Source organism: Heterodontus francisci, chromosome 4 (genome assembly GCF_036365525.1).
Source record: "Heterodontus francisci isolate sHetFra1 chromosome 4, sHetFra1.hap1, whole genome shotgun sequence".
Classification (NCBI taxonomy): domain Eukaryota; kingdom Metazoa; phylum Chordata; class Chondrichthyes; order Heterodontiformes; family Heterodontidae; genus Heterodontus; species Heterodontus francisci.
The window spans coordinates 169,480,030-169,506,867 of NC_090374.1; the positions used below are offsets into that span (position 1 = coordinate 169,480,030).

Consider the following 26,838-nt stretch of genomic DNA (forward strand, 5'->3'; position numbering starts at 1 on the left):
TTAATTGGACTGCAAGCCCGCCCTCTGGCTTCTGAATGGCCAATTCAGGGAAAATCGCGGTCTGGTGACTGTTTTCCCCCACAGTGCGGGGTAGTGACCCCCATTTGACCCTGACATCGGGGTCCCGAGCCAAAAGGCAAAATCCTGCCCATCCTCTCAACAACTACCCTGTCAAGCCCCTTCAGAATCTTATATGTTTCAATAAGATCACCTCTCATTCTTCTAAACTCCGAGTATAGATCCAACCTGCTGACCGCTTTCCTCATAAGACAACCCCCTTTCTCCCAAAAATCAACCTTATGAGCCTTCTCTGAACTGCTTCCAAAGCAAGTAAATTCCTCCTTGAGTAAGGAGACCAAAACTGCATGTAGTACTCTAGGTGTGGTCTCACCAACGCCTATACAATTGTAGCAAGACTTCCCTACTTTTATTCTCCACACCCCTTGCAATAAAGGTCACTGTTCCATCTGCCTTCCTAATTACTAGCTGTGCTTGCATCCTTTTTGTGATTCATGTATGAGGACAGCCAGATCCCTCTGTACCGCAACATTCTGCAGTCTCTCTCCATGTATTGTAAAGACTATTTTGCTTTTCTAATCTCTGTAACAAAGTGGATAAACTCACATTTTCCTACATTATACTCCAACTGCTAAATTTTTGCCCACTCATTTAACCTATCTATATCGCTTTGTGTCCTCTCACCACTTGCTATTCCACCTATCTTTGTGTCGTCAGCAAATTGGCTACAATATACTTGGTCCCTTAATCCACGTCTTTAATATAGATTGTAAATAGTTGAGGCCCCAGCACTGATCCCTGTGGCATCCCATTAGTTACAGTTAGAGCTACTCAAGTACAAATTAAATTCATATTTTGTAGGATTAATTCAGTTGAGTAAAGAGAGAAATACAATGAAATAAAAATATACTTTCCAATAAATGAAAGCTCAGATCTCAAATCGAAGAGATGATGCATTTGAAGTTCCATCAAGGGAGTGTTAAGCAAGTGAAAATTGTATCTTTACTTGATTTTTAAAAAATTCATTCACAGGATGTGAGTGTCGCTGGCTAGGCCAGCATTTATTGCTCATCCCTAGTTGCCCTTAAGAAGGTGGTGGTGAGCTGCCTTCTTGAACTGCTGGAGTCTGTGTGGCAAATGCACACCCATAGTTAGGAAGGGAGTTCCAGGATTTTGATTCAGCGACAGTGAGGGAACGGCGATATAGTTTCAGTCAGAATGGTGTGTAACTTGAAGGAGATCTTGCAGGGGGTGGTGTTCCAATGTACCTGCTGCCTTATTCTTCTAGGTGATTGAGGTCGTGGGTTTGGGAGGTGCTGTCGAAGGAGCCTCGGCAAGTTGTTGCAGTGCATCTTGTAGATGGTACACACTGCAGCCACTGTGTGTCGGTGGTAGAGAGAGTAAATGTTTAAGGTGGCAGATGGGATACCAATCAAGTGAGCTGCTTTGTCCTGGATGATGTTGAGTTTCTTAAGTGTTGTTGAAGCTGCAGTCATCCAGGAAAGTGGACAGTATTCCATTACACTCCTGACTTGTGCCTTGTAGGTGGTGGACTGGCTTTGGGGAGGCAGCAGGTGAGCTACTTGCTGAAGAATTCCCAGCCTCAGACCTGCTCTTGTATCTGCAGCATTTATGTGGCTGGTCCAGTTCAGTGTCTGGTCAATGGTATCTCCCCAGGATGTTTATGATGAGGGATTTACTGATGGTAATACCATTGAATGTCGAGAGCAGATGGTTGGACTTGCACTTTTGTTGGAGATGGTCATTTCCTGACACGTGTGTGGTATGAATGTTACATGCCAGTAATAAGCCCAAGCCTGAATGTTGTCCGGGTCTTGCTGCAAGTAGCCATGGACTGCTTCAGTATCTGAGGAGTTGCGAATGGTACTGAACATTGTGCAATCATCAGCGAACATCCCTACTTCTGAACTTAGATAGAGGAAAGGTCATTGATGAAGCAGCTGTTTTTGAAAGTTGGGAGCAGATATTTTCCAAAGTTCTGGTAAATTGTAACTTTTGATATTTAAAACAGAATATACATATATTCAGAAAATATAATATTTTTCCTTCAGCAATGATGCAAGACTTTGAGTTTCATTGTGTGTTGTTTTGGTGTGACTCAGTGCGCTGTGTGTTGCTATTATAGACTGCTTTGAGTTAAAGACCCATACTCCTCCTCGTGTGATTATTGAGTGAGGAGGTGACGTTCTCCTCAATGTGCCAGTGTGATGCTGTGTGGCGACATGGACAGAGAAAGATTCCAGCCCTTTATGGAGGCAGGTAGTGGGAGGGTCTGCACCAGAGTCTCATCTGCTGTTTGTTCATATTTCTTTTATTCTGGAGCTTACCCATTCGGGTTTTTGTAAAAACTGTCAATGCCTTCACTCAAACTAATTTCCTGGGCTGAATGTCAAGAGTCCATTCTTTTGCAGTCTAACCTCCTTTTAGCATATTATTGATAAGGACCACTCTCTGTTTGCACTAGACCTCGCATTGTCACATTGCTTTTGCTCCTTCCTTTTCTATTCCCTGGGTCTACTGAATTTTAACAAAATTATTTCGTGGGATGTGGGCATCGCTGGCAAGGCCAGCATTTGTTGCCCATTCCTAATTGCCCTTGAGAAGGTTTGTTGAGCCACCTTCCGATTATGGAAATGTTATTCAAATTACCAAAGAGGCTCCTTTATCCAGTGATTGAAGCTTGACCATAATAGCAGTGATTCTATACTGCACTTTACATACAAATTACAACGCTGAAACATGCCATTTGGCCCGATTGGTCTACACTGGTGTTCATACCACACACGAGCCTCCTTCCATCCTACTTTATCTCACCCTATCAACATATCTTTCTATTCCTTTCTCCCGCATGTGTATATCTGGCTTCCCCTTAAATGTATCTATGCTATTCACCTCAACAATTCCCTGTGGTCACGAGTTTCACATTCTACAACCACACTCTGAGCAAAGAAGTTTCCCCTGAATTCTTTATTCAATTTTTTCGTGATTGTCTTGTATTTATATACCCTATTACTGGTGTTCCTTGACAAGTGGAAACATCTTTTCTACATCGACCCAAGCAAACACCTTCATAATTTTAAATACCTGTATCAGGTCACCAACCCCCCACCCCCCTGCCTTTTCTTTTCTTTTCTAGAGAAAAGAGTCCTAGCCTGCTCAGCCTTTTCTGATAGTTGTAACCTCTTAGTTCTGCAATCGTCCTTGAAAATACTTTTTGCACCACCTCCAATGCCTCTAGATCCTTTTTGTTGTACTGCAATATTTATGTGTGTGGTTTTTGTATAAACATGGCATCTAATTCAATAAACACTTCATAAACAGTGCTGTAATAGTCATCAGTCTAATGAAGCTGTGGTAGTTATTTTACTACAACTGGTTCATTTCATTTTCAAGAAAGAAAGATTTGCATTTCTTTAGCGCCTTTCACAACCTCAGCACTTTACAGTCAATGAAGGAATACTTTTGAAGTGTAGTCGCTGTTGTAATGTTGGAAACAGCAGCCAGTATGTGCACAGCAGGCTTCCTCCAACAGCAATATGGCAATGACCAGATAATCTATTTTAATGATGTTGGTTGAGGGAGAAATATTGGTCAGGACGGCAGGGAGAGCTCCCCTGCTGTTATTTGCAATGGTGCTGTGGAATCTTTTACATCCACCTGAGAGCACAGATAGCAGCATACTCCTGAATGTTGCTCTGGAACCCACTTCCTACACCTTTCTGTCTCACTACCTCTTTTCTCCTTTAAGGTCATCCTTAAAACCTAGCTCTTTCAGCTGCCCTAACATCTCTCAATGTGGCTTGGTGTCAAATTATGTTTGAAAAGGCTCCTGTGAAGCACCTTAGGTGTTTTATTATGTTAAAGGAGCTATATAAATGCAAGTTTTTATTTTTATCGACTTGACTGGTTGATTATGAAAGAGAATATAATAGAGAGAGAATGTAGCACTTTTTAGGAGGTTCGTTGAAATGCAGGTGGTTACTGATCAGGTTTATCTGTGGGAATATTCACACCTTAATGAGATCTGCCAACAAATAAGGCACAGCTTTGAAAAGCAAACCCTAAAGCAGATGAATAACGGCCTTAGCAAGTTCTATAAGGTGCTGAGTGGAATAGAAAAGGTTATAATTGAACACATTTTCAACTTAAGCCAAGACTGCAGGATGGGAATCTTAAGTAGTAACTAGTAAACGAACAGCTCAGAACTGATAACAAAATACTTCACACAGAATTGATTAATACTTGGAATTGTCTGCTAAGTAGATGTGATGCTGTACCTGGTAGTTTCTCTCATCTGGACTCCTCTTTGTGATGTATGGAGTCTCCCAGTGGCTCCGTGAGGTGGTGATGAATCAGGCAGATAAGCAAGATCCCAGGTTTGATCCACAATCTGAACTAAGTTAGTTAAGATCAGAAGGGATAGAGTTGGGGGCAGTAGAGCAGGCATTTGGTAGAGAGGGAAAATGTTCGTGCATTGATCCCTGATTCTTTACCACTGGAAGGTGTGCACATGAATGCGTGCTTTTGTGTGTGCGTGTGCATGTGTGTCCATGTGTGGGGGGGGGGGGGGGTTGTCCATGTGTGGGTATGTGTGTTTCCATGTGTTCACCTCAACCATCCTGTGGTAGCGAGTTCCACATTCTCACCACTGTCTGGGTAAAGAACTTTCTCCTGAATTCCCTTTTGCGTAGTGACCGTTCTGTATGTATGTCTCCTAGCTTTGGTCTCCCCCACAAGTAGAAATATCTTCTCTCTGTTTATCCTATCAGAGGAAGGGTGAGGAGGAGGAGAGAGAGGACACAGAAGTGCGGGGAAAGGTGGAAAGGAAGAGGGGAAAAGGGAGGTAGGGGAGGAGGACGATTGGGTGGAGAGATTGCGAGGACAGTCAGTCTGGACTGCTTTGAGTGGTAGCTATAGAGTTATTGGTAGATGCGCGACAGCTGGTTACCTGGGATGAATTTATAATAGCAGAGAAAAAAATAGGGAACAGAGGAAAGTATATTAATAAATTTATAAAGAGTTTACTCATTTTGGATGGCATTTGTCACTTGTGGTGCTAGAAAGGAGCCTTCATTTCACTTTGGGAAATGGGATAGGTGAAGAAATTGACTCAGTGTCTCTGGAACAAATTCATTGGTCACAGGGGGACATTTATTGATTAAATTGAGAAATATAGGAACAGGAGGAGACCATTTGGCTTCTTGAGCCTGTTCCACATTCAATTAGATCATGGCTGATCCATATCATAACTCAATTTTCCCACCTTGCTTCTGTAACCTTTACCCAACAAAAATCTAACAATTTCAGTTTTGAAATTTTCAATTGATTCCCAGCCTCAACAACTTTCTGGGGGAGAGAGTTCATGATTTCCGCTACCCTTTGCGTGAAGAAGTGTTTCCTGGCCAGTTTCTCTGCTGTACATTCTGTGTAATTCCACTTGATTGCTCTTTCAAAGAGCTGGCACAGGCACAGTGGGCTGAATGGCCTCCTTCTGTGCTGCGTGTTTATTCTTTTTTCAAAAATGTAATTTCCTGTTTTTTCCCCCCCCAGCATTGGACAAGCTCAGCACCCAACACCTCTACCATCCAACACAGGTGGAGATTGTTCAATCCAATGTGGTATTTGACATCAGCAGCCTGATGTTGTATGGGACTCAGGCGGTCCCAGTGCGCCTCAAGATCCTTCTCGACCGTCTCTTCAGCGTGCTGAAACAGGAGGAAGTGCTTCAGATCCTGCATGGCCTGGGATGGACTCTCCGAGACTACGTCCGTGGTTACATCCTTCAGGTAGGAACTAGCATAAAGTGTGGAAAAGGGGGTCATTCTTAGCACCCCTTTAGCTGGTGAGGCTGGCCACCCTTGTTTTGACAGCCTCAATCCTGAAGCAGTTTTGTAGAATGAGAAATGGCACTTCCAGAGTAAGCCCGTACGTTACAGCTCACAGCCCATTCCATACCAGCCAATAACTGGGGATAGTTGCTTAGGTTACGCGTTGAGGAACTTATTTCACAATTTTTTTTCAAGAAAAGTAGCTTAAAAACTATGCTAACTTCTTGACCGTATTGCAAGTAATCTGTGGCTGTTTTAGCATGCTCACATCTCTTGGTGCGTGTGTCTCAGAATTGCTGCTATCTGGGCTGGAACTCACATCCGCTGAATCCCAACCAAGAATGGGCTCTGCCAGTCCCTTGAAAAACAATTGACATAAGCAGGGAGAGGGGCCTGGGGAGACTCGTCATGTTGAAGGTCTCTGCCTCCTGGGTCTTCAATGGGACTCAACGTATGGTCGATGCAGGAGTGCCTGGGAATCCCAACCAACTGAGGAGACCATGTGGAGATCACCTGTGGTCTAGGTTGGTCCTCCAAAGGACATTGTAATTTTTAAAATTGAAATATCCTTTCCTGTGCAGCCCCTTTACCAAGTGAAACTGTTGGGTGGGAGGAATGAGCATTCTGTTTTGGAAGAATCTTGATCCACTCCAAAACAGGTCCGTCTCCACTGAACTTTCCAGCTCAAACAGTAGCGTGCACTTGAGACCTGCCGCTATTAACCAATGCCAGGATAATGAAAGGATCCACTAATCTTTGGCAGGATTAACAACATAGGTCCAGGGTAGGTACATCTCAGAGATTAAACCCAGATGTAACATTCTCTAGATTCTCGAGTCCACCATTTCTAAATTCATGACAGATTTCTATATTTCTACAGGCTCATTGACCCATTGCCCTGGAAAAATGAACAAACCATGTCTGAAAATTTAAGGACAGTTAGCATGCCAACTAATGTCCTTCTTGAAAGGTTTTCAGATGAAAATGATTAAAAATGAGTTTCAGCCCTACCATATTCTGTGTAGCCATTCATTGATGAATTGGCTCATCAAATGAGTTTCGACTGTAATGAATCTATTTTGGTTGTGAGCAAATCTCTGGTGGATAATAAAATTCACCAGACACCAGCATGGGCACGCTACCTGTGACTGAGTTGAGCTGTTAAGATTTACACTGTCTGTGCACAGCACATTGTGAAATGCAATCCATTCCCATGAGCTGTCATTCCTGTATGTTTCTATATTTCTCCAATAACCAATACTCTGCATGAGTTCTCTTTCTTCCACATTACTGCTGGGCACACCATACATGCATACGTATTCCTGCTTCCTGTTGTGTGTTTGTTTTAATATTGGGTTTAGGCAATAATGTAAATTTTGATGCTAAGTCACATCCCTGAATGGAAGCCAATCCTAATCCAGAATATAATTTGAGAGTGTAATAATGAGTGGAGAGATCTGCAGCATATCTCTGCAGTGCTCCTAAAGTTATTGCACTCTCAGGAATGTCATGCTTGTAAGCAGAAAATGCCTGCATGGAAACACATGGGGCCAACAAGTAGTTTTCAAGATGGTGGAACAAATATAAGTCCACAGGAAACTCTTGCAACCACAGTTAAGTTTTAAAGTGGTGATCTTCTTTGCCAGTTTGACAGCATACTTTAGAAATCCTCCCCAGTTCATTACAATCGTTGTGATAGATTTACTTTTAAATTTCCGTCCTTGACCATCATGGAAATGTGCTAAGCTGCATCTCAACCTCTTTCCATAGGACGATGTAGACCTATACCCATACTGCCTTGCCCCGACTACTCTGGATTCTGTACATTAAGGGTTCATTTCACACTACAGCAGCAATATCAATTTTTGCATCATATTCTTGGTGCAAGTGTAGCCTGAAGCTAGGCTTGACCTTACACTGAAATGAAGCAGTGAGACTCGAGCTATGAGGTAGTCTCACCTTTGAGTCAGTTCAGGCCTTCACACCCGAATTTTACTCACCGGTGCGAATATATTTTGGCTTCACACCAATGTTACACATGTCTGTTGCCAGTCTATTATGACCAGGGAGCAATAGGCTTGTGATTATGTGTTGGAATATCAGAGTTCTGATAAGCAATGGTTTTACTCTGTCTCAGAGCCTGTTTGAATGAAACAGCTGGTCAAACAGGAGAATCACAGACAGCAGTAGCAAAATTAAAACATCTTATTTGTGATTTAAAAAAGGCGAAATACATACGTCTCCAGTAGCATGAATGAGTTATATTTTGCAGTTGTCTGTAGCATTTTAGGTCCTCTCTGACTTTTATCATTGCCTAGTGAGCTAAAATTCACGAATGTACTTGTGGATGATTATTCTCTAATTTTGCATTCTTCTCTTCCGATAATGTTCAACACAAATTACTACTCCATTGAAAGCGATGGAAACTACTGGGAAAGATTTGCTAGTCACTTTAAGTGCTTGTGGTTGAGGTGTGTTAGACCATGTAATGGTATTATTAGGTTGGATTCCTGACTGAGGTTGGCTGAAAGTTTGTCACGATGCAAACATCCATGGTAGTATTTGAGTTTTGCTGCCTTTAGTAACACTTTCTTTACTTTTACCACTCAGTTGAGTCCAGGTACAGGCAGGGTGAGGATGGAACAGATGCAGGTAGCCATGAAGTGTGACTTTACACTCACATCTACACTCTCGTTAAAATGAGTGGAAACAGGACCCTCACCTTCCAGATAAAAAATGTTGAGTTTAACAGTGACAGAAATTCATGAGAATGATAAATTTATATTGTTTTGTGTACTGTAGTTCAATTGCTCTCTTGGGCACAGATACATGATCATTTAAATAAATGGGTGATTTGGTTGCTATGAAGTATGTTTGAAGGGAAAGTCAAAATATATTTTCTCAACTTTTCGAGAGCTGATGAAATAGGTTTGGATGAAGAATACCCATTTAATTCTATCCTTCTTGAATATTAACCTTACCATCTTCCCAGTAGAGCATCACCATTCTCTACCAACTTTTTATGCTCATAGAATTTACAGCACTGAAACAGGCCGTTTGGTTCAACGAGTCTGTGCTGGTGTTTATGTTCCACATGAGCCTTCTTCCACCTGACCTCATCTCACCCTGTCAATATGCCCTTCTATTCCTTTCTCCCTCGTGTTTATCTAGCTTCCCCTTAAATGCATCTATACTATTTGCCTCAACCACTGCATGTAGAAGTGAGTTCCACATTCGCACCACACTCTGAGTTAAAGAAGTTTCTCCTGAATTCCCAAATGACTTTATTAGTGATTGTCTTATATTTATGGCCATTAGTTTTGGTCTCCCCCGCAAGTGGAAACATCTTCTCTACATCTACGCCATTGAACCCTTTCATAATTTTAAAGACCTCTATCAAGTTCTCTTTTCTAGAGACAGGGAGCCCCAGTCTGTTCAATCTTTCCTGTTTGGTATAACCTCACAATTCTGGTACCATCCTTGTAAATCTTTTTGCAACTTATCCAGTCTCTTACTGTATGTTTGAAGTGACTGGTGAGGTAAAACTGATTTTCATTTCATATTTGTACAGTGAGCTCTCCATCTTTTCTATGGCCCTTAATGAACTCGGTCTAAATTGTATTTGTATTCCACCTATTGAAAAAAGATGAAGAATTCTCCAGGATCAGGCATTGTGCTTGTCCATTAATTACATCCTATATTTTATTAATGCAAGCCATCATCTTTATGTTGTCTGCTTTCATCTAAAGTTTCTCCTATTTCCTTCTTTGCAGAGAAATTTAAAATAAATAAGTTAAAATCTCTGCTTAAATAAAGGCGGAATTTCAGAATAGCACATTAAGCATTTCAATGTAAAAATGCACAGCAGAATTTCATTGTAGTTGATGCCAAATTTTGGGAATGGCCATCCTTTTGGTGAGGGAAGCCCTTATTCATTATTCACTGCTTCCGCACTCAGGTTTCACTATGCACTGGTATTACACTTTTGGGTGTTCACTATTCACTAGTGTCTCACACTCATTATAACACATTATTCTCTATCTAACTTCTTTACATCTAGTGTTCATCATCTTCTGTGTCACCTGCTCCTTCCTGGCCATATAATTCTCGATATAAATATGGATAATCTTTGCTAGTTCCATGCAGCGCAGTGAAATGAATCTAGAATCATTTTCTTAAATCATGCGATTTGATTCCGGGAGCTATTTTCTTCAGCTATCCATCAATAAAGCTTCCATGGGCACAATTTCAAAATTTGAGGATACAAAACTTGAAGTATTGCGAACTGTGTGGTGTACAGTGTAGAACTTCAAAAGGACATAGGCTGGTGGAATGGGTGGACAAGTGGCCGATGAAATTTAATGCAGAGAAGTGTGAAATGATTCATTTTGGTAGGAAGAATGAGGAGAGGCAATACAAAATAAAGGGTACAATTCTAAAGGGGGTGCAGGAGCAGAGGGACATGTGGGTACATATGCATAAAAATTTGAAGATGGCAGGACAAGTTGAGAGCATGGTTAATAAAGCATACAGAATCCGAGGCTTTATCAATAGGGACATAGAGTACAAAAGCAAAGAAGTTATGTTAAATTTGTATAGAACACTGGTTCAGATTCAACTAGCGTATTGTGTCCAGTTCTGGGCACCACACTTTAGGAAGGATGTGAAGACGTTAGTGCAGAAAAGAGAATGGTTCCAGGGTTGAGGAACTTCAGTTATGTAGATGTATTGGAGAAGTTGGGACTGTTATCCTTGGAGAAGAGAAGGTTTAGAGGAGATTCGATAGAGGTATTTAAAATCATGAGGGCTTGGGACAGAGTAGTTAGGGAAAAGCTGTTCCCATTGGTGGAAGGATTGAGAAACAGAGGGCACAGATTTAAGGTAATTGGCAAAAGAATCAATAGCGACAAGAAGAGGAAAAGCTTTTTCACGCAGTGAGTGGTTAGGATCTGGAATGCACTGTCAGAGAGTGTGGTGGAGGCAGATTCATTTGAGGCATTCAAGAGGGAATTGGATTGTTATCTGAAAAGGAAAATTGTACAGGTAGAAGATGGGGGAGTGATACCAGGTGAATTGCTCCTTCAGAGAGCCAGCAAAGACATGGCGGGGTGAATGGCCTCCATCTGTGCTGTAACCATTCTATGGACAAAACAGGAAAACAAGCTTGACACCAGTGTGAAAAATGTTAGATTTGTGCAGAGCACATTTTGTACATCCATTATTCTTTTGTTTGCACTGGAGTGCTGACTTGGGTTGCAGTAGAGTGCTCAGTTTGGTAACTGAGGATAATTAAGGGTTAATTTTATCTTAAATCTAATCTGTCTTTTATTTAGCAGATCAACTTAACAGTTGTTGTTAGGGTTGGAGAAGGTGAGTTTTAGACCAGCTTTAAACAGGGTTCACTCAGGCTCTGCTTGCAGCTGCACCTTGTTAATTAGAGAATTGGCTTAAACCAGTTTTCAGGGGGCTAGAGTCAGTCAGTATAAAAGTGAGCCATCTTACAGTGCTGACTTGATTTGCATTGGATTGTTGACTTGGGTTGCAGTAGAGTGCTACATTGGAAGTTTAGTAACTGAGGAAGTTCGGTAAGGAGGGAGTGAGAAGCTCCTTTCAATTCCTACCTGTCCTCAGAGTGAGGGGAGCCGAGAGCTTCCAAAGAGCACAGCTGACTGGGAGAAGACTCGGAGGGCGGAATTCCGGACCGGTAAGTATAAAAAACTTACCTCTGGTAAAAAAAACTGAAAGTGACGTCACAGGAAAGCTGTGACCTGATTGGTTGGTAGAGAATTTTTTTTTTACTGAATTTGAAAATAAAACATTGATAAAAATTGATTAAAACCCTAATTAACTAATTAATAAGTAGAGTAACTAAACCAGAAGGAGGAAATTACTGTATTTAGTTAGCATTTAATATTTATAGTAGGAATCTAGCACTAGGGACCATATAGTTATTGTAACAATTTAGTAAGGACTTAATAAGTATTTATTTATCTTAAATTAATTTATTAATTAGTGCTAGAAATGTCAGTTAGAGGGGTGAAGTGCTTCATCTGTGAGATGTGGGAGGTCCATGACGCTTCCAGCGTTCCGGACAACTACATCTGCAGGAAGTGTACCCAGTTGCAGCTCCTCACAGACCACATGGATCGGTTGGAGCGGCAACTGGATGCACTTAGGAGCATGCAGGTGGCAGAAAGCGTCATAGACAGGAGTTTAAGAGAAGTGGTTACACCCAAGGTGCAGGCAGATAGATGGGTGACCGCTTGAAGGGGCTGGCAGTCAGTGCAGGAATCCCCTGTGGCTATCCCCCTCTCTAACAAGTATACCGTTTTGGATACTGTTGGGGGGGATGGCCTATCAAGGGAAAACAGCAGCAGCCAGAGCAGTGGCACCACGGCTGGCACTGTAGTTCAGCAGGGAGGAACAAAGCGCAGTAGAGCAATAATTATAGGGGACTCTATAGTCAGGGGCACAGATAGGCGCTTCTGTGGATGTGAAAGAGACTCCAGGATGGTATATTGCCTCCCTGGTGCCAGAGTCAAGGATGTCTCTGAACGGACAGGGGGCATTCTGAAGGGGGAGGGTGAACAGCCAGAGGTTGTGGTAGACATTGGTACCAACGACATAGGCAGGAAGAGTGACGAGGTCCTGCAGGGGGAGTTTAGGGAGTTAGGTAGAAAGTTAAAAGACAGGACCTCGAGGGTTGTAATCTCGGGATTACTCCCTGTGCCACATGCCAGTGAGGCTAGAAATAGGAAGATAGTGCAGCTAAACATGTGGCTGAACAGCTGGTGTAGCAGGGAGGGTTTCAGATGTCTGGACTATTGGGATCTCTTCAGGGACAGATGGGACCTGTACAAGAAGGACGGGTTGCATTTAAACTGGAGGGGCACAAATATCCTGGCTGCGAGGTTTGCTAGCGTCACTCGGGAGGGTTTAAACTAGTGCGGCAGGGGGGTGGGAACCAGAGCAGTAGGACAGCAAGTGAAATAAATGAGGGGGAACTAGTAAATAAGGCCAGTAAGACTAAGAGGAAGAGCAGGCAGGGAGATGTTGCGGAGCACAGCGGGACTGGTGGTCTGAAGTGCATGTGTTTCAATGCGAGAAGTATAACAGGTAAGGCAGATGAACTTAGAGCTTGGATTAGTACTTGGAACTATGATGTTGTTGCTATTACAGAGACTTGGTTGAGGGAAGGACAAGATTGGCAGCGAAATGTTCCAGGATTTAGAAGCTTCAGGCAGGATAGAGGGGGATGAAAAGGGATGGGGGAGTTGCATTACTTGTTAAGGAGAATATCACAGTTGTACTGCGGGAGGACACCTCGGAGGGGTCGTGCAGCGAGGCAATATGGGTGGAGCTCAGGAATAGGAAGGGTGCAGTCATGATGTCGGGGGTTTTCCACAGGCCTCCCAACAGCCAGCGGGAGGTAGAGGAGCAGATATGTCGAGAGATTTTGGAAAGATGTAAAGGTAACAGGGTTGTAGTGGTGGGTGATTTAAATTGACCTGGGACTCACTTGGTTCTAGAAGCTTGGATGGGGCAGAATTTGTGAGAAGCATCCAGGAGGGCTTCTTGAAACAATATGTAGATAGTCCAACTAGGGATGGGGCCATACTGGACCTGGTATTGGGGAATGAGCCCGGCCAGGTGGTCAAAGTTTCAGTAGGGGAGCATTTCGGGAACACTGTCTCCCAATTGCCCTCCTCCTCTTACCAAAAAAAGGACTCGGTTGTGTGTAGGTAAGGTAAGGCTTTTTCTATTTCTCTTCTTGTTTCATCGTGTGATTGGTTAAAAACTTGGGAATTTAGAATAGTGGGAATGGAGGTTAAGGCAGTTGAATGTTCCTCCTGCAGAATGTGGGAGGTAAGGGTCGCCAAGGGTGTCCCTGCTGACTGCATCTGCGGGAAGTGCACCCAGCTCCAGCTCCTCGAGGACCGCGTTAGGGAACTGGAGCTGGAGGAACTTCGGATCATTCGGGAGGCGGAGGGGATTATTGAGAGGAGTTATCAGGAGGCAGTCACACCTCAGGTAAAAGAAGAAGGTAGATGGGTTACCGTCAGGGGAAGGAGAGGGAACCAGCAGGCAGTGCAGGGATCCCCTGTGGCCGTTTCCCTCAACAACAGGTATACCGTTTTGGATACTGTTGGGGGAGACGACTTACCAGGGGTAGGCAATGGGATACAGGTCTCTGGCGCAGAGTCTGTCCCTGTTGCTCAGAAGGGAAGGGGTAAGAGGAGCAGAGCATTAGTCATTGGGGACTCCATAGTTAGGGGAACAGATAGGAGGTTTTGTGGGAACGAGAGAGACTCACGGTTGGTGTGTTGCCTCCCAGGTGCCAGGGTACGTGATGTCTCGGATCGTGTTTTTGGGATCCTCAAGGGGGAGGGGGAGCAGCCCCAAGTCGTGGTGCACATAGGCACCAACGACATAGGTAGGAAGACAGATGGGGATTTAAGGCAGAAATTCAGGGAGCTAGGGTGGAAGCTTAGAGCGAGAACAAACAGAGTTGTTATCTCTGGGTTGTTGCCCGTGCCACGTGCGAGCGAAGTGAAGAATAGGGAGAGAGAGGAGTTGAACACGTGGCTGCAGGGATGGTGTAGGAGGGAGGGTTTTGGTTTCCTGGATAATTGGGGCTCTTTCTGGGGTAGGTGGGACCTCTACAAACAGGATGGTCTTCACCTGAACCAGAGGGGTACCAATATCCTGGGGGGGAGATTGGCTAGTGCTCTTCGGGGGGGTTTAAACTAATTCAGCAGGGGGATGGGAACCTAAATTGTAGTTCCAGTGTGCAGGATGTTGAGAGTAGTGAGGTCAGGGATAAGGTTATAAGGACACAAGAGGGCACTGGCAAGCAAGAGCTTGGTTTAAAATGTGTCTACTTCAACGCCAGGAGCATCCGGAATAAGGTGGGTGAGCTTGCAGCATGGGTTGGTACCTGGGATGTCGATGTTGTGGCCATTTCAGAGACATGGGTAGAGCAGGGACAGGAAGGAATGTTGCAGGTTCCGGGATTTAGATGTTTCACTAAGAACAGAGAAGATGGTAAAAGAGCGGGGGGTGTGGCATTGTTAATCAAGGAAAGTATTACAGCGGCAGAAAGGACGTTTGAGGACTCGTCTACTGAGGTAGTCTGGGCCGAGGTTAGAAACAGGAGAGGAGAGGTCACCCTGTTGGGAGTTTTCTATAGACCTCCAAATAGTTCCAGAGATGTAGAGGAAAGGACAGCAAAGATGATTCTTGACAGGAGCGAGAGTAACAGGGTAGTGGTTATGGGGGACTTTAACTTTCCAAATATTGACTGGAAATACTATAGTTCAAATACTTTAGATGGGTCTGTTTTTGTCCAGTGTGTGCAGGAGGGTTTTCTGACACAGTATGTAGACAGGCCAACCAGGGGCGATGCCACATTGGATTTGGTACTGGGTAATGAACCCGGCCAGGTGTTAGATTTAGAAGTTGGTGAGCACTTTGGTGATAGTGATCACAATTCGGTTAGGTTTACCTTAGCGATGGGCAGGGACAGGCATATACAGCAGGGCAAGAATTATAGCTGGGGGAAAGGAAATTATGATGCGATTAGGCAAGATTTAGGATGCGTAGGATGGGGAAGGAAACTGCAGGGGATGGGCACAATTGAAATGTGGAGCTTATTCAAGGAGCAGCTGCTGCGTGTCCTTGATAAGTATGTACCTGTCAGGCAGGGAGGAAGTTGTCAAGCGAGGGAGCCGTGGTTTACTAAAGAAGTTGAAGCGCTTGTCAAGAGGAAGAAGAAGGCTTATGTTAGGATGAGACGTGAAGGCTCAGTTAGGGCGCTTGAGAGTTACAAGCTAGCCAGGAAGGATCTAAAGGGAGAGCTAAGAAGAGCAAGGAGAGGACACGAGAAGTCATTGGCGGATAGGATCAAAGAAAACCCTAAGGCTTTCTATAGGTATATCAGGAATAAAAGAATGACTAGAGATAGGTTAGGGCCAATCAAAGATAGTCGTGGGAAGTTGTGTGTGGAATCAGAGGAGATAGGGGAAGTGTTAAATGAATATTTTTCGTCAGTATTTACAGTGGAGAAAGAAAATGTTGTCGAGGAGAATGCTGAGATACAGACTACTAGGCTAGATGGGATTGAGGTTCACAAGGAGGAGGTGTTAGCAATTTTGGAAAGTGTGAAAATAGATAAGTCCCCTGGGCCAGATGGGATTTATCCTAGGATTCTCTGGGAAGCCAGGGAGGAGATTGCAGAGCCTTTGTCCTTGATCTTTATGTCGTCATTGTCGACAGGAATAGTGCCGGAAGACTGGAGGATAGCAAATGTTGTCCCCTTGTTCAAGAAGGGGAGTAGAGACAGCCCTGGTAATTATAGACCTGTGAGCCTTACTTCGGTTGTGGGTAAAATGTTGGAAAAGGTTATAAGAGATAGGATTCATAATCATCTTGAAAAGAATAAGTTCATTAGATAGTCAGCACGGTTTTGTGAAAGGTAGGTCGTGCCTCACAAACCTCATTGAGTTTTTTGACAAGGTGACCAAACAGGTGGATGAGGGTAAAGCCGTGGATGTGGTGTATATGGATTTCAGTAAGGCGTTTGATAAAGTTCCCCACGGTAGGCTATTTCAGAAAATACAGAAGTATGGGATTGAAGGTGAATTAGTGTTTTGGATCAGAAATTGGCTAGCTGAAAGAAGACAGAGGGTGGTGGTTGATGGTAAATGTTCATCCTGGAGTATAGTTTCTAGTGGTGTACCGCAAGGATTTGTTTTGGGGCCACTGCTGTTTGTCATTTTTATAAATGACCTGGATGAGGGTGTAGAAGGGTGGGTTAGTAAATTTGCGGATGACACGAAGGTCGGTGGAGTTGTGGATAGTGCCGAAGGATGTTGTAGGTTACAGAGGGACATAGATAGGCTGCAGAGCTGGGCTGAGAGATGGCAAATGGAGTTTAATGCGGAAAAGTGTGAGGTGATTCACTTCGGAAGGAGTAACAGGATTGCAGAATACTGGGCTAATGGGAAGATTCTTGGTAGTGTAGATGAGCAGAGAGATCTTGGTGTCCAGGTACATAAATCCCTGAAAGTTGCCACCCAGGTTAATAGTGCTGTTAAGAAGGCATATGGTGTGTTAGCTTTTTTTAGTAGGGGGATCGAGTTTAGGAGCCACGAGGTCATGCTGCAGCTGTACAGAACTCTGGTGCGGCCGTACCTGGAGTATTGCGTGCAGTTCTGGTCACCGCATTATAGGAAGGATGTGGAAGCTTTGGAAAAGGTGCAGAGGAGATTTACTAGGATGTTGCCTGGTATGGAGGGAAGGTCTTACGAGGAAAGGCTGAGGGACTTGAGGTTGTTTTCGTTAGAGAGAAGGAGGAGGAGAGGTGACTTAATAGAGACATATAAGATAATCAGAGGGTTGGACAGGGTGGATAGTGAGAGCCTTTTTCCTCGGATGGTGATGGCAAACACGAGGGGACATAGCTTTAAGTTGAGGGGTGATAGATATAGGACAGATGTCAGAGGTAGTTTCTTTACACAGAGAGTAGTAGCGGCGTGGAACGCCCTGCCTGCAACAGTAGTAGACTCGCCAACTTTAAGGGCATTTAAGTGGTCATTGGATAGACATTTGGATGAAAATAGAATAGTGTAGGTCAGATGGTTTCACAGGTCGGCGCGACATCGAGGGCTGAAGGGCCTGTACTGCGCTGTAATGTTCTATGTTCTACTGACCATAATTCCATAAGTTTTAAGGTACTTGTGGATAAGGAGAAGAGTAGTCCTCGGGTGAAGGTGCTAAATTGCGGGAAGGCTAACTATAACAATATTAGACAGGAACTGAAGAATTTAGATTGGGGACGGCTGTTTGAGGGTAAATCAACATCTGACATGTGGGAGTCTTTCAAATGTCAGTTGATTAGAATCCAGGACCAGCATGTTCCGGTGAGGAAGAAGGATAAGTTTGGCAAGTTTCGGGAACCTTTGATAACACGGGATATTGTGAGCCTAGTCAAAAAGAAAAGGGAAGCATTCGTAAGGGCTGGAAGGCTAGGAATAGACGAATCCCTTGAGGAATATAAAGACAGTAGGAAGGAACTTAAGCAAGGAGTCAGGAGGGCTAAAAGGGGTCATAAAAAGTCATTGGCAAACAGGATTAAGGAAAATCCCAAGGCTTTTTATCCGTATATAAAGAGCAAGAGGGTAACCAGGGAAAGGGTTGGCCAACTCAAGGACAGAGATGGGAATGTAAGTGTGGAGCCAGAGGAAATGGGTGAGGTACTAAATGAGTACTTTGCATCAGTATTCACCAAAGAGAAAAACTTGGTGGATGATGAGTCTAGGGAAGGGAGTGTAGATAGTCTCTGTCATCTCATTATCGAAGAGGAGGATGTGTTGGGTGTCTTGCAAAGCATTAAGGTAGATAAGTCCCCAGGGCCTGATGGGATCTACCCCAGAATACTGAGGGAGGCAAGGGAAGAAATTGCTGTGGCCTTGACAGAAATCTTTGCATCCTCATTGGCTACAGGTGAGGTCCCAGAGGACTGGAGAATAGCCAATGTTGTTCCTTTGTTTAAGAAGGGTAGCAAGGATAATCCAGGAAATTATAGGCCGGTGAGCCTTACGTCAGTGGTGGGGAAATTATTAGAAAGGATTCTTTGGGACAGGATTTACTCCCATTTGGGAACAAATGAACTTATTAGCGAGAGGCAGCATGGGTTTTTGAAGGGGAGGTCGTGTCTCACTTATCTAATTGAGTTTTTTGAGGAAGTGACAAAGATGATTGATGAAGGAAGGGTAGTGGATGTTATCTATATGGACTTCAGTGAAGCCTTTGACAAGGTCCCTCATGGCAGACTGGTACAAAAGGTGAAGTCACACGGGATCAGAGGTGAGCTGGCAAGATGGATACAGAACTGGCTCAGTCATAGAAGACAGAGGGTAGCAGTGGAAGGGTGCTTTTCTGAATGGAGGGATGTGACTAGTGGTGTTCCACAGAGATCAGTGCTGGGACCTGTGCTCTTTGTAGTATATATAAATGATTTGGAGGAAAATGTAGCTGGTCTGATTAGTAAGTTTGCGGACGACACAAAGGTTGGTGGAGTTGCGGATAGTGATGAGGATTGTCGGAGGATACAGCAGGATATAGATCGGTTGGAGACTTGGGCGGAGAAATGGCAGATGGAGTTTAATCCGGACAAATGTGAGGTAATGCATTTTGGAAGGTCTAATGCAGGTGGGAAGTATACAGTAAATGGCAGAACCCTTAGGAGTATTGACAGGCAGAGAGATCTGGGCGTACAGGTCCACAGGTCACTGAAAGTGGCAACGCAGGTGGATAAGGTAGTTAAGAAGGCACACGGCATGCTTGCCTTCATCGGTCAGGGCATAGAGTATAAAAATCGGCAAGTCATGCTGCAGTTGTACAGAACTTTAGTTAGGCCACACTGAGAATATTGCGTGCAATTCTGGTCGCCACACTACCAGAAGGACGTGGAGGCTTTGGAGAGGGTACCGAAGAGGTTTACCAGGATGTTGCCTGGTCTGGAGGACAATGGCTATGAGGAGAGGTTGGATAAACTCGGATTGTTTTCACTGGAACGACGGAGGTGGAGGGGCGACATGATAGAGGTTTACAAAGTTATGAGCGTTATGGACAGAGTGGATAGTCAGAAGCCTTTTCCCAGGGTGGAAGAGTCAGTTACTGGGGGACATAGGTTTAAGGTGCGAGGGGCAAAGTTTAGAGGGGATGTGTGAGGCAAATTCTTTACACAGAGTGAGTGCCTGGAACTTGCTGCCAGGGGAGGTGGTGGAAGCAGGTACGATAGCAACGTTTAAGAGCTATCTTGACAAATACATGAATAGGATGGGAATAGAGGGATACGATCCCCGGAAGTGCAGAAGGTTTTAGTTTAGGCAGGCATCAAGATCGGCGCAGGCTTGGAGGGCCGAATGGCCTGTTCCTGTGCTGTACTGTTCTTTGTTCTTTGATTAAGTTTTTTTTGCACTGACATGGACAATGAGATATTTTGGTTGAATGTGAGGGAAATTTTTTTATCATTAGAGCAGGGAACAGTGAATGGTGTTTCACAGGTTGACTACACTGCACAGCAAGATTCACAGGGACAGTCACATGAAACAATTGTGTGACTGGGCTTTTTACTTATGTAATAGAGTTTTGACGTTTTGACTTTATTATAAGCTACCTCAAAATTGCAGTTAAGTATGATTTAAAAAAAAGTAATGTTCATTTTTGCTAGTTGATATCTGTGCAACTCCCCAAGGGAGATGACGTACACCTTTAAGCACCATTATGATTTGTATAACATGTTGAAATGTCTAAGGTCGTGTTTTACAAAGATGTGCTTTCGGAATTATTTTTTACATGAAAAAAGGATTGAAGAATGAAGGAAGCCTTGTTATATGAGATGTGTGGTAACCAGTTTGCTTCATGCTGAGAAATATCCATCCCATATACACATCGGAGATGATGGGCTGAATGGCCTCCTTCTGTGCTGTATTTTGTTCTATGTTCTATCTCATCTTCAATGGAGCAAACTGCTGTGCATTCCCTCACAGGCAGTACATTCCCAATGTGAGTGGTGGTCTACAACATTAGTGTCACGGTTCTGAACAGAATGTTGATTTCGTTTTAAAGTGTTTTTCAGAAGGTATCAGAACAAACCAAAATTCTGAAAGATCTCGAAGTGTTATTTCTTTCCTTCTGCACTTAATGATTGAATCTCGGTTATCCTAATAACTCAACAAGTTCATCCAATCAACTTCAGAGCAGGGAGCACCTTAAACCAATATAGATCAATTGGTCTGTTCTCATCTCAAACAGTGCAATGGTAGGAAAGAAGAAGGAAACAACAAACTTGCATTTCTATAGCACCTTTCATGGCCTCAGGACATCCCAAAGCACTTTATGGACAATGAAGCACTTTTTGAAGTGCAGTCACAGTGTGGCAGCCAATTTGTGCATTGGCAGCTTTTACAAATGGCAATAAGATTATTACCAGATAATGTGTTTTGCTGAAGTTGGTTCACCGAGATATATGTTGGCCAGGATGCTGAGGAGAACTTCCTTGCTTTTCTTCACATAGTGGGATCTTTTGAGTTCACTTGAAAGGGCACATGGGGCCCCGGTTTAATGTCTCATCTGAAAGGCAGCACTTTGAGAGTGCAGCACTCCTTCAGTATTACATTGATGTGCCAAGTTTCTGAAGCAGGACCCTGAACCTACAACCTTTTTGAGTCAGAGGGAAGAGCACTACCCACTGAATCATGGCTGCCAAGTGAACTCGAATTGTCCTCTGGTCCCCAAGTTAAGAAGGGGGACCTGGGGGTTGATGTGCATAGATCTTTGAAGGTGGCAGGACATACTGAGAGAGTAATTAACAAATCATATGGGATCTTGAGTTTTATAAGTATAGGCATTGAGTACAAAAGCAGGGAAATTACATTGAATTGTTATAAAGCTCTGGTTAGGCCACAACTAGAGTATTGCGTTCAGTTCTAGTCACCACACTTTAGGAAGGATGTGAGGGTCCTTGAGATAGTGCAGAGGAGATTTCCCAGAATGGATCCAGTAATGAGAGATTTTTGGTACAAGGTTAGGTTGAAGAAGCTGGATTTGTTCACCTTGGAGCAAAGGAGATTGAGGGGAGATTTGATAAAGATGTACAAGATTATGACAGGTTTAGATAAGGTAGACTAAGAAAGCTGTTCCCATTAACTGATCGTACAAGGACAAGGGGACACAGATTTAAGGTTTTGGGCAAGAGATGCAGGAGGGATATTTATTTATTTTTATTTTATTTATTTAGAGATACAGCACTGAAACAGGCCCTTCGACCCACCGAGTCTGTGCCGACCAACAACCACCCATTTATACTAACCCTACAGTAATCCCATATTCCCTACCACCCACCTACACTAGGGGCAATTTACAATGGCCAATTTACCTATCACCTGCAAGTCTTTGGCAGTGGGAGGAAACCGGAGAACCCGGCGAAAACCCACATGGTCAGGTACTGAAGCAGTCCATTTAGAAATGCAGCAAGACCTGGACAATATCCAGGCTTGGGCTGATAAGTGGCAAGTAACATTCGTGCCACACAAGTGCCAGGCAATGACCATCTCCAACAAGAGAGAATCTAACCATCTCCCCTTGACATTCAACAGCATTACCATCGCTGAAGCCCCCACTATCAACATCCTAGGGGTTACCATTGACCAGAAACTGAACTGGAGTAGCCATATAAATAAGAGCAGGTCAGAGGCTAGGAATCATGAGGCGAGTAACTCACCTCCTGACTCCCCAAAGCCTGTCCACCATCTACAAGGCACAAGTCAGGAGTGTGATGGAATACTCTCCACTTGACTGGATGGGTGCAGCTCCAACAACACTCAAGAAGCTCGACACCATCCAGGACAAAGCAGCCCGCTTGATTGGCACCCCATCTACAAACATTCACTCCCTCCACCACCAACGCACAGTGGCAGCATTGTGTACCATCTACAAGATGCACTGCAGCAATGCACCAAGGCTTCTTAGACAGCACCTTCCAAACCCGCAGCCTCTACCAACTAGAAGGACAAGGGCAACAAATACATGGGAACACCACCACCTGCAAGTTCCCCTCCAAGTCACACACCATCCTGACTTGGAACTATATCGCTTTTCCTTCACTGTCGCTAGGTCAAAATCCTGGAACTCCCTTCCAAACAGCACTGTGGATATACCTACCCCACATGGACTGCAGCGGTTCAAGAAGGCAGCTCACCACCACCTTCTCGAGGGCAATTAGTGATGGGCAATAATTGCTGGCCTGGCCAGCGTCACCCACATCCCATGAATGAATTAAAAAAAAAAGTGGTAATGACCTGGAACTCGCAGCCTATGAGGATGTTGGAAGCAGAGACGATCAATGATTTCAAAAGGAAATTGTATATGCACTTAAGGGAAATAAACTTGCAGGAATACAGGGATAAAGCCAGGGAATGTGACTGACTGGATTGCTCTACAGTGAACCGGCAAAGACTCAGTGGGACGAATGGCCTCCTGTGCTGAAATGACTCTCGGACTCCATGACTCTATAAGGAGAAAATCAGCCCAATGTCTTTCTAACTCACTCAAATAGATTGATTTGCTGTGTCACCCGTGTTCAGATTTCCTTCCAAGATTTGCTTCAAGAGTCATTGATGAGCCAAAGGCATTTGAATGAGTTATAGGAGGTTCCTAGCACTAATGAAACTCTGTATATTGTACGAACATCCAGTGACGTCTGGAAAGGAGGAAGTAAGATTTGGCAAGAGAAAAAAAAAGTTCCATAATTATCAAATATAAAGGCAAAGAAATGTAAACTCTGATCTCTGTTTTACAGATCCTCCACATCAGACACTATTGGATAGAGAATATATCTTTCTTTAAATTTATATTTTGTAAGCAAATGTCCTGGGCAGTGCTATAATGTTCTGTGTACTACTATAATGTGAAGAATTGACGATTCAGGAAGCTCAGTTCCTACTGAGGGAGTAGCATTCGTTTGAAGTCAATATCTTTGTAGATCATTTTAATTCTGGATCTGCTCCAAAGTCTATTGTGGAAAGAACTTTCCATGTTGAGCTTCTCCTTTCTGGTCACTTATGAGAATGTGGTGATAATTGTTGTTGGCAGCTGTGTGCCAATGGCCACACACAGCACATAATGGCTCCATATATAAACACCGTACTCGATTATAACAAATTAAGAGACCACTTTACCCCAGTGAGCTTTCCTTTAATCAACTTAAACTTTCAATATATTGACTCCCAGTTTTTATTTTAACGGTTGTGATCTTGTGCCCCAAGATGAGCGATGTCCGAGGTGCAGAATGGAATATGTTTTTCACACCTGGTAACTGGTGTCAGCATCAAGACTCCAGGTCAGGTCTTGCAGGTCATATTGTGGAATGAAGCTGTCTCCACTCTACCTAAATCCCACCCTCGAATCACGTTTCTCTTTCCCACATCAGTCATCCAAGTACAGCGTCCTTCCGATAGCTCAGGAAGGACTATGTCCCCTGTATATCTCAGGAAGGACAGGGTCCTCCATATATCTCAGGAAGGACGGTGTCCCCTTATATCTCAGGAAGGACGGTGTCCCCCATATATCTCAGGAAGGATGGCGTCCCCTTATATCTCAGGAAGGACGGTATCCCACATAGATTCTGTATCTCAGGAGGGACAGTGTCCCCCATAGATCTCAGGAGGGACAGTGTCCCCCATATATCTCAGGAAGGACAGTGTCCCCCATATATCTCAGGAAGGACAGTGTCCCCCATATATCTCAGGAAGGACGTTGTCCCCCATATATCTCAGGAAGGACGGTGTCCCCCATATATCTCAGGAGGGACTGTCCCCCATATATCTCAGGAAGGACAGTGTCCCCCATATATCTCAGGAAGGACGTTGTCCCCCATATATCTCAGGAAGGACGTTGTCCCCCATATATCTCAGGAAGGACGGTGTCCCCCATATATCTCAGGAAGGACGGTGTCCCCCATATATCTCAGGAAGGACGGTGTCCCCCATATATCTCAGGAGGGACTGTCCCCCATATATCTCAGGAAGGACAGTGTCCCCCATATATCTCAGGAAGGACAGTGTCCCCCATATATCTCAGGAAGGACGGTGTCCCCCATATATCTCAGGAAGGACGGTGTCCCCCATATATCTCAGGAAGGACAGTGTCCCCCATATATCTCAGGAAGGACGTTGTCCCCCATATATCTCAGGAAGGACGTTGTCCCCCATATATCTCAGGAAGGACGTTGTCCCCCATATATCTCAGGAAGGACGGTGTCCCCCATATATCTCAGGAGGGACTGTCCCCCATATATCTCAGGAAGGACGGTGTCCCCCATATATCTCAGGAAGGACAGTGTCCCCCATATATCTCAGGAAGGACAGTGTCCCCCATATATCTCAGGAAGGACGTTGTCCCCCATATATCTCAGGAAGGACGTTGTCCCCCATATATCTCAGGAAGGACGTTGTCCCCCATATATCTCAGGAAGGACGGTGTCCCCCATATATCTCAGGAGGGTCTGTCCCCCATATATCTCAGGAAGGACAGTGTCCCCCATATATCTCAGGAAGGACATTGTCCCCCATATATCTCAGGAAGGACGGTGTCCCCCATATATCTCAGGAAGGACGGTGTCCCCCATATATCTCAGGAGGGACTGTCCCCCATATATCTCAGGAAGGACAGTGTCCCCCATATATCTCAGGAAGGACAGTGTCCCCCATATATCTCAGGAAGGACAGTGTCCCCCATATATCTCAGGAAGGACAGTGTCCCCCATATATCTCAGGAAGGACAGTGTCCCCCATATATCTCAGGAAGGACGGTGTCCCCCATATATCTCAGGAAGGACGGTGTCCCCCATATATCTCAGGAAGGACGGTGTCCCCCATATATCTCAGGAGGGACTGTCCCCCATATATCTCAGGAAGGACAGTGTCCCCCATATATCTCAGGAAGGACGGTGTCCCCCATATATCTCAGGAAGGACGTTGTCCCCCATATATCTCAGGAAGGACGTTGTCCCCCATATATCTCAGGAAGGACGGTGTCCCCCATATATCTCAGGAGGGACTGTCCCCCATATATCTCAGGAAGGACGGTGTCCCCCATATATCTCAGGAAGGACGGTGTCCCCCATATATCTCAGGAAGGACAGTGTCCCCCATATATCTCAGGAAGGACGTTGTCCCCCATATATCTCAGGAAGGACGTTGTCCCCCATATATCTCAGGAAGGACGTTGTCCCCCATATATCTCAGGAAGGACGTTGTCCCCCATATATCTCAGGAAGGACGGTGTCCCCCATATATCTCAGGAGGGTCTGTCCCCCATATATCTCAGGAAGGACAGTGTCCCCCATATATCTCAGGAAGGACATTGTCCCCCATATATCTCAGGAAGGACGGTGTCCCCCATATATCTCAGGAAGGACGGTGTCCCCCATATATCTCAGGAGGGACTGTCCCCCATATATCTCAGGAAGGACAGTGTCCCCCATATATCTCAGGAAGGACAGTGTCCCCCATATATCTCAGGAAGGACAGTGTCCCCCATATATCTCAGGAAGGACAGTGTCCCCCATATATCTCAGGAAGGACAGTGTCCCCCATATATCTCAGGAAGGACGGTGTCCCCCATATATCTCAGGAAGGACGGTGTCCCCCATATATCTCAGGAAGGACGGTGTCCCCCATATATCTCAGGAGGGACTGTCCCCCATATATCTCAGGAAGGACAGTGTCCCCCATATATCTCAGGAAGGACGGTGTCCCCCATATATCTCAGGAAGGACGGTGTCCCCCATATATCTCAGGAAGGACGGTGTCCCCCATATATCTCAGGAAGGACGGTGTCCCCCATATATCTCAGGAAGGACGGTGTCCCCCATATATCTCAGGAAGGACAGTGTCCCCTATATATCTCAGGAAGGACGTTGTCCCCCATATATCTCAGGAAGGACGGTGTCCCCCATATATCTCAGGAAGGACGGTGTCCCCCATATAGCTCAGGATGGACTGTCCCCCATATATCTCAGGAAGGACAGTGTCCCCCATATATCTCAGGAAGGACAGTGTCCCCCATATATCTCAGGAAGGACGGTGTCCCCCATATATCTCAGGAAGGACATTGTCCCCCATATATCTCAGGAAGGACATTGTCCTTCCTATATCTCATGAACTCATGAAGCAATGTGACCCCCCCCCCCCCACCCAATATCTCAGGAAGGACAGTGTCTCCCCCCACCCCCCTCCGTATATTTCAGGAAGGACAGTGTCCCTCTTATACGATCATACGAAGGCCACTTGGCTTCTCGAGCCTACGCCGCCATTCAACAAGCTCATGGCTGATCTGATTGTAACCTCAACTCCATATTCCTCCTGCCAAGTTCTGATGAAAGGTCACTGACCGGAAATGTTAA

General features: G+C 44.6%; 1 protein-coding gene across 5 annotated transcripts in view; it reads left to right on the forward strand.

The window, feature by feature from the left end:
• bnc2 (basonuclin zinc finger protein 2) overlaps positions 1 to 26,838 on the forward strand; it is a 669,216-nt gene that overhangs the window by 439,192 nt on the left and 203,186 nt on the right. For all 5 annotated transcript variants that reach the window (XM_068030501.1, XM_068030498.1, XM_068030499.1 and 2 more), the window contains exon 3: positions 5,590 to 5,825. In XM_068030501.1, coding sequence (XP_067886602.1) covers positions 5,590 to 5,825 — 236 coding nt within the window. The remainder of the gene's footprint in view (positions 1 to 5,589; positions 5,826 to 26,838) is intronic.